The sequence below is a fragment of the Cucurbita maxima genome, unplaced genomic scaffold (assembly GCF_002738345.1).
Source record: "Cucurbita maxima cultivar Rimu unplaced genomic scaffold, Cmax_1.0 Cma_Scf00017, whole genome shotgun sequence".
Classification (NCBI taxonomy): domain Eukaryota; kingdom Viridiplantae; phylum Streptophyta; class Magnoliopsida; order Cucurbitales; family Cucurbitaceae; genus Cucurbita; species Cucurbita maxima.
The window spans coordinates 1,939,187-1,947,770 of record NW_019272033.1 but is presented as its reverse complement, the minus strand read 5'-3'; the positions used below and the strand labels follow the sequence as shown (position 1 = coordinate 1,947,770).

Genomic DNA, 8,584 nt, shown 5'->3' with positions numbered 1-8,584 from the left:
TGGACATCGAAAGGCTTTTGTTTAGTTTTCTCTCTCTCTCTTTCTCTCTATACCCTTCACCTTCTCTCTGTTGCTACCATTTTTTTTTATTGATCTGCAGATTTATTGAGGTATAATCCTTTTCATTTTGCGCCTTGTTTCTGTTTCTTGCTGCATTTCTAATTTGTTTGAGCTTCGTTCTTCCTGATTCTGTTTTCTTACCCAATTTCCTCTTCCTTCTTCGATTCTTGCTTTGTGTTCATCTTACTTTTCTTGTTTTTTTTTCTTCCTATTTGTATCTTCTTTGAGCTTAGGGAGTTTATGAATGAATGAATGAATGAATGAATGAATCTCCTAGTTTGCCAGCTGAGAAAATTCGAGAAGCTGGAGGTAATTTGTTTATGAACTTACATTGTTTTGCGGCGTTGTTTTGACTTGCTCCATTGCGGCGTTGTTTATGAATCTTCTTCTTCTTCTTACCTTTTTCACTTTGCTTTTATCTGAAGAATTTTAGAATTTAAGATCTGCGACGTCTGTCTTTCGTTTTTCAACGTGTGAATAGGCGCCGAAGAGTTTATGAATTCCATTATTTCCTCTTTTGTTGAAACGAATTTTGTATGTACTATTTTTTTTTTATTTTTTATTTTTTAAATCTTTGGATTGATTTCGGCTTTGTTTTCACTGTTATTGAATGCATTCATACCAGCGCTGTATACATGGTCTATTTTTTTCTTCCTGTTCGCAGATTTATTTATTTTAGCTTGGGCACTCTGTATTCTCTGCCTCATAAAAGCTACGAGACTGTTCTTTTTTTTCTTTCTTTTTTTTTTTTTTTTTCCTTTCTGGAGTTCTATTTTAATTTTTTTTTTTTTTTTGTGTGTGTGTGTGTGTGGGTGTTTTCAGTGGCTCCCTAATTCTTTTCAGTTATGCAAATAATTCAGGTTTTTGCAGTTTGATTTGAGTCTCAAATGTTGTTATTTGTGAAGTTCTGATATGTTTCAGTGTACTGAGCGCAATGATTTGTAGACTGTTCTTTTCTAGTTATTCTGGAGAAGTATCTTTGGGTTAATGAAGATGAAAAATTCCATTTTCTCCCCTCTTTCTCGCGTTGTTTTTCCTTGTGGGTGCAATCTTCTTGGACGGATGGAAGAAAGTAATTGGTGAACTTGTAGATACTTAGGATGGCTTTAGTGCCTTATAGTCTAGTAAACTGGATGAATTACAAAGTAGACAGAACAGAAGGGTGTATGCAGTCTGGCTCTCTGATGGAAATTGGAAAATTCATAATGTTCTGTTTTATGCAGGTATAAGATCGGGGCTTTTTCATTCTGGAATTTTGATGTCTCCACCACTACTTAATGTTGGGGAGGGGGAGGAAAGTCGCAGCAATGTCACTCTGTTGGCTTCCTCGAGCTCTATGGAGAGTGTCAGTCAAAACAATTTGGGATTTGAAGAGCGTAATTACATGGGATTATCTGTATCTTCTTCAGAGGAAAGCTGTATGACTGCCACAAAGCCTAATGGTAACAAACACTTGCTGAATCTTAAGGCTACGGAATTGAGGCTAGGCATTCCTGGATCTGAATCCCCCGAGAGAGATCCAGATATCGGATTTCGTAGTTCTTCTCAACTTGATGAAAAAACACTATTTCCTTTGCACCCATCAGGTGATGGTCGCTACTCTTCACCACACAAGGCTGTGGTCTCAGGCAACAAAAGGGGGTTTTCAGATGCTATGGACGAATTCTCAGAGGTGAAATTGCCTCTGTTTTGTTTTGTTTTTTTTTTTTTTTTTGGAAAGATTTGCAGTAGTATTCAGTGTCTGGTCTCGAGTCTTGACTCTGAAGCCATTTAAATCTGGTGCAGGGAAAATATAACGCTAACATAGGCTTGAAAGCTGGTTCTTTGCTAGAGAACCTTGGAAGTGAAATGGGGAAATTGAAAGAGGCAACTACACAAAAGGCTGTACAAGAGAGGTCTCTAGAAAATAGTGAAACTAGGCCATCTCAAAGCGAGGCTGCAAATAACAACACCAGCGCACCTGTTTCCAAGTAAGTTAGATTGGGAGTGTTGGCGACAAGTTTTCCCTCAACTCGGAGAAATGGTATCTTATCTGCTGCATTTTCAGGGCACAGGTTGTTGGTTGGCCGCCCATAAGATCTTTCAGAAAAAACACATTGGCTACAACTTCAAAGAACAATGATGAAGTTGATGGAAAGGCAATACCTGGTGCACTCTTTGTCAAAGTTAGCATGGATGGTGCTCCTTATCTGAGGAAGGTAGATCTGAGGAACTACTCTGCATACCAGAAGCTGTCTTCTGCCCTTGAAAAAATGTTCAGCTGTTTTACTATAGGTGAGATATTAGAAACTTTCTCAATTAAAATAACTGTCACATGATGAAAATAGTATTGTTAAGTTTACAACTAATCTTTTAAAGTTATCTGTCTAGTTTGCGTGGATCTAGTTACTGTTGTTTCAGTATTGAGCAGGTCAATATGGAGCTCATGGAGCTCTGGGCATGGAGAAAATGAGTGAGAGCAAGCTGAAAGATCTTCTTCATGGCTCAGAATATGTTCTAACATATGAGGATAAAGATGGTGACTGGATGCTCGTTGGTGATGTCCCGTGGGAGTAAGTTATACCATTCGAATCTGGTAGTTTTTGTTTTTATTTTTATTATGTGTTCTTATGTGCAATCATGACTCCTATTCATTTAGGTTATATACTGCAAGTGAAATGCTACTCATATTGCTTGTAGTCACAACTTGCATCGCTTGTTCTTTTTTGGTGGTTTTGTGGGTAATTAGCGGGAGACAAATAGTAGGAATATTGGAGGGGTGAAGAGATCTTGGGAAGAGGATTGAGGAGGTTGTTAAATGTTTGGTTTAATGCTTCCTACTGGATTTCTGTCCATCGAGTTTTTTTTTTTAATTATCAGTTTATTTAATTCTTTTGCATTGGAATCTTTCTTGAGTTTTTGAGTTTTGGGATTTCTGTGTAGACTTGTTTTTTTTATGCCGATATACATTCTTCCATTCTTAATTTAATAAAGGTCAGTTTCTTAAAAAAAAGAAAAAAAAAAGAAGAAGAAGAAGAAAAAAACTCAAGAAATCTGGTAAAAAACAGGAAGCTACTGTTTAGACTTTCGCGAGTAGATGTTTATGAATTTAAAGGTTGCTAGTGACAGAAACATTTATTTTAGCCCTTCCCTCGTTTCTTATTCTTCGTCTTCCTTCTATCACTTCACCATTTATCTCTTTTATTTGCTTCAAGCTTGATCAAAACAACCAAACTCTGAATAAGCCATGCAAACATGTTGCCTGTTCTATGTAAACTCATGACTATAATTAAGAGAGCCAACAGTCCTCTTTCAAAGGTTCTCTTAAGCTGAGACTGTTTTTGCGAACATTGTATCTCTAATGATTGAGCATTTACCATTTCCATATTTCCAGTAGTAGGTAAGTTTCCTACCTCCCGAAGATGCCATTTAGTCAAATACCAAAATGTTTGCAGTTGGATATTGATGAAGCTTCATAAAATTATCTGTTACTTGGAATAAAAGCAAAATACGTGGTCAATAATAATAATATAATTGTGATAAATTACAATAGTAAACATCTGATTTCTAATTCTAAATTCCCTTATCCAGGATGTTCATCAACTCTTGTAAGAGGCTGAGGATTATGAAGAGCTCGGATGCAATTGGCCTGGGTGAGTACTTTGATTCATATGTTATGAGTTCTTGAATACATCAGGCTCTGCAGCATTTGCTATATGACACACACCTCCATCTGCATAATAGGATTAAAATACAAAACTCTATACATGCAATGATGCTCTTTTGTATAATTTCATTGAAGACTAAAAAACTTGTGTTATGGCTAATGGAGATTTGCCAATGTTCAGTGATACATTCTTCGTCTAAGAAGGATTTGATGATCTTTTATGGACTGGTTGATTATTACTTCTCTTGTTACGTGCTATTCTTCATTACTCATTAATAGGACAAAATGCATCGAGTGTAGGAAATTGTTGAAACGTAAAACTATATGCAATCCTTGGTTCTGACTTCGAAGTTTAAACATAAAGATGGTTCATTTTGACTATTTTATATTTGCGTGACAATAGAATTTCGAACTTGTTCTCATTTGTGTTCATTTTAATTTTACAGCTCCTAGGGCGGTGGAGAAGTGCCGGAACAGGAACTAGCTAAGCTCTATGCCACAGTTGATGCACCCATCCAAATGTTAGAACAAGATAAATCTAAACTAAAAGTACGTCATATGTGGCTTTGGAAGTGGTTCGAGGAATGACAGTCTTTGATGGGATAGGTTCTTGTGCCCATTTCCCTTTGTTACATTATGTTTTGTTTCAATTATGTTTATGTTACTTTGATGATGTCTAAGCAGTTGTCCTAGTTTGTGAATTGAACTACTTCAAATCTATTGGACAAGTCTGCAGATCTGTGGACAAGTTCCTGTCCCTCTGCAAGACACTCTCGAAAGTTTGTAAAGTTATTGGTTGTCAAACTGTGTTGTTTTGAATGCTCTGTAATATTGTAAACATTCAGTCTATTTGACTTGACTCCTTCAAATCCTACTTCAGCCTGAGTGTTCTTTTTGTTTTTACCATTTCTATGTTTTAATCTTTAGCATCATTGTTAGCCTTTGCTTTCACAGGCTATAACATTTTTTTTCAGGCAACGAAACTAAACTACTGGTTTGCAATCAAGTTCTGGATTCATATCAGGAAGGGGGTAAGTTCATTAAGTAGCAAAAGTAGTGTGAAATTTCACCAGATTCTTCCAAGGTAAACAAAGTTTGTAGTAATGTGGTTTCTATCAGCACTTGAATTTTGAAGAAAATGCCAAGCCTGCCAGTTAATGACTGATTGCTAAAATAATAATTTAGGCATTGCCAGTCTTGTCAGTTATTTGGTTATGGTTGTCGGGTAGTTGTTAGAGTATGCATGTGACTGCTTGATATAACTGTCTGCATTATTGATTCTTGAAATAAGAATTATATATTTCCCTAGAAGCTGCCTGCTCCTAATTGCATTCATGCATGCATAAGATACATTGCATCACTTGAATCTCAGGGCGCTCTGTGGGGTTGGCTTTTATGGGTCAACCATCTTCGTACCAAATGTGTAACCTGTAATTATTGGATTGCAAATAGTCTTAGGACAATGGGAACTAAGGTTTTCTAATGAATACCTTTTATGGCAGACAGTCTAGTGAGAGTTCATGAAAATTATTGAATGCTAATGGAACTTTCTGATTGTGTCGACCCACTGACTCTATCTTATCTTGTTGAATCAGTGGGACTATGTTGATTCTTTTGGAGCAATGATGAGTCCCATATTGCATTCATTGCCCTTCTCTGAAGATGTAAGGTAAGGAAAACAGTATATTTTGTCTGCTATGGAATTGTTCATTATCTTGATTTATTTTCATAGAGCTTCTCAATTGCGATCAGAGCCCCTTCCCCTTCCCCCTTCCCTCTTTCAACGTGGTTGTCAAGGTGTTTTTGGCTATTTGGTGTTAGATGAACACGACTCTCTATAATGGTGTGGTATTGTCTACTTTGAGCAGAAGCTTTCATGGCTTTGTTTTGGGCTTCCTCAAAAAACTTCACACCAATGGAGAGAATATTATTTGATTATAAACTCATGATCATTCACTAAGTTAGAATTAGTCGAAGCGGACTGTCATCATCCAACATTTGAAGGAACAAAAAACAGAAAAGAGATGAAAATATTTACACTCATACAAATGGGTGGTTCCCTTCCTACCTGCCGTACATCACGACCGAGGGATAGGAAGAATCTTTGAACAAGGGAAAGGTAATTAACTGACATCTAGGAGAGGTTTTGTTGACTGCATTAAATTTCTTAGATATAGTTGACTGCGTTCATTTTGGCAGTGAATTTATAGAATCCTAAGAAGTATGGATCATATGCTTGTTGTTCTTGCTACAATTGTAGTGTCTTTTCAACTCAACCAACTTCAAGCCATTAAGAACTTTTAGCAGTTATATAGAAATTCTTAGTATTTGAGTATAGTTATTGATGAAAAAAACATGAGTTTGGAAATTTTGACTATAACTTATGTGGTCTAGGTTTGTGAGAAGGAAACCGAAACTCCTCTTCGTCTATGAACAATGCAACTCAAGACCCGATTGGATTTTGAATCCAACTAGTATCATTAGATGTAATAGCTCAAACTTATCGGCCACCGTTAGCAAATATTATCCGCTTTGATTCATTGTGTATTTCTGTCGGTTTTACGATTTTAAAATGTGTATGCCAGGGAGAGGTTTCCACACCCTTATAAGGAACGCTTTATTCCATTATCTAACTGATGTAAGATCTCACAATCTACTACTCCCTTTGGGGGCCTTATGTCCTTGCTGGCACACTGTTCAGTGTCTAACTTTGATACCATTTGAACAACTCAAATCTACCGCTAGTATATATTGTTCGCTTTATCTCGTTATATATAATCGTCAGTCTCATGATTTTAAAACACGTTTGGTAGGAAGAAGTTTCCACATCTTATAGAAGGATTCGTTTCACTCTTCAACCGACATGGTATCTGACACCAGAGATGTTCATAGGTTAGAGGTTAGGTTAGATTGATTTGGGTTTGTTGACTCATTTACTTAATTTAGGTTAATAGGTAAAATATCTATTTGTTTTATTTTTCTTCCTCCAATGATAAAATTACAAACCTTTACATTCAAGTCTTCTTTGATTTATTATTATTATTATTTTTATTTTTTTTTTGCGCCTCATCACCTATTTTTTCAAACTATTAAAAAATCATGTCAAAATTTGAAAACTAAAAAAATAGTTTTAAAAGTAATTTAGTTTTTGAAATTTAGCTTAAAATTCAAATATATTTTTAAGAAAAATGAAAAATTTATACAAAATGGTAAAAAAGTGACATTATTTTACAAAAATATAAAACAAAAACAATTATTATTATTATTATTATTATTATTATTATTAAGAGAACATTTGTTTATATCAAAAGGGGATCACGATTGCAACCAAACAATTAAGTTAATATAGCATCTATTAGTCAACTCTTAAAAGCATTGCGTTAAATCACGAACAAGTCAAGCACCTGAGTTGTCCAAATTTTAATTAAATTCAATTAATCCAAACCTAACATCTCAAATCCAAATCCAAATTAAATTAATTTATATCCAACAAATCAATACTACAATTTAATTAACTAAAGGACATTATACCTATCAATAAATGGAAATTATAATTTGATTAAGAAAATCAAAATAAATTAGATTTTCGAGATATAATAATCCCAACTTTTGAATTAATGATTTTAGTTATCAAAATATAAAATTAAACTTTCACTAAATTCAAATTCCATATTACTTGTCACATCTTCCATTACAATATTAAAAAACTATATTATAAAAGAAAGTAATTTTTTAAAGAAAAAATAAAAATTATAATTTGGGAGGCCCATAAGACAAAAGTCCATTGGGCTTGGGGTGAATCTATTCAATCTTGAAAAATGAAATATATTAAATTACCTTTTTACTCATAATAATTACATATATTATTTGCAAAATATTTTTTTAAAATAATATTAACAAAAGAAAAAAAAATTAAATCAATAAAATTGTATATGCATTTCTATTAAAAAAAGAAAAAAGAGTATACAATGTTTTAGTAATATAATGGTAAAAATGTAAATAACCCAATATATTTAATATATTAAAAGAGAAAAAGTATGGATAATATAAAGATATGTAGATTCCTTATCCAAAATCACCCACGTGTGCATAAGGGTTAATTATGACTTTTATGATTTATCCAAAATCACGCGTGTTTAAGGAATGTTTTGTTTCCTTCTCTAACCGATGTAGAATCTCACATCTCAAGAACGAAAAAGATTGAGTTGAGGAAAGCTAGCAAGGAATTGGGCCACTTTGCATGATTTAAAATAAAAAATCAGTCCGTCATATAAGTAAAGAGATATATTCTTTGATAATAAAAAAATGTGAACGGTTATTGAATTAATGAGGTCAACTGTAGTGGAAGTCAAACAACAGGGTCGAGAATCTGTGATCAAGCAGAGGTGAGTAGTAAGCCTAGAGGCGTGTCCAAAGACTTTTTGGTTCTTGAGAATGGTCGCCACCTCTCGTGAGATCCCCACATCGATTGACGAGGGAAACAAAGCGTTCCTTATAAAAATGTAAAATCCTCTTCTTATCAACGCGTTTTAAAATCGTGAGACTAATGACGATACACAGACACTAAATAGTTTGCCAACTAAGACGCTAGATTCCTATTTCTTACTACAACATTTGCAGAATCCAACAACACTGATGGACCCATGTTTTCTCTCTCACCAATTATTTTCTCTCATTAATTATTTTTCTTATTTATTCATCGTAAATTGTAAACCGATAATAATTTAGCTTTCATAATTAAAAAATATGTAACAATTTGCACACGGCTCTATCGTTCAAAATCTCATTAAAATGATGTGGGTTGACTTTTATTATATGACGATTTAGTTCTTTATAATTTGATATCTAATAGTTTATCATTATATATACTAGTCAACT

The 8,584-nt window shown here is 34.1% G+C and overlaps 1 protein-coding gene across 2 annotated transcripts; it reads left to right on the top strand.

The window, feature by feature from the left end:
* On the top strand, positions 1-4,609 carry LOC111492157 (auxin-responsive protein IAA8-like). 2 transcript variants are annotated; one of them, XM_023141412.1, is made up of 8 exons: positions 1-110; positions 294-369; positions 1,284-1,732; positions 1,846-2,030; positions 2,108-2,334; positions 2,471-2,612; positions 3,631-3,692; positions 4,153-4,609. In XM_023141412.1, the coding sequence occupies exons 2-8, from the start codon at positions 321-323 to the stop codon at positions 4,188-4,190; spliced, it is 1,152 nt and encodes a 383-aa protein (XP_022997180.1). In that variant the 5' UTR covers positions 1-110; positions 294-320; the 3' UTR covers positions 4,191-4,609. The 2 variants fall into 2 exon arrangements, with proteins under 2 accessions (XP_022997180.1, XP_022997181.1); XM_023141413.1 differs by lacking the exon at positions 294-369 and having other exon boundaries at positions 3-110; positions 4,153-4,605.
* Positions 4,610-8,584: the final 3,975 nt, after the last annotated feature.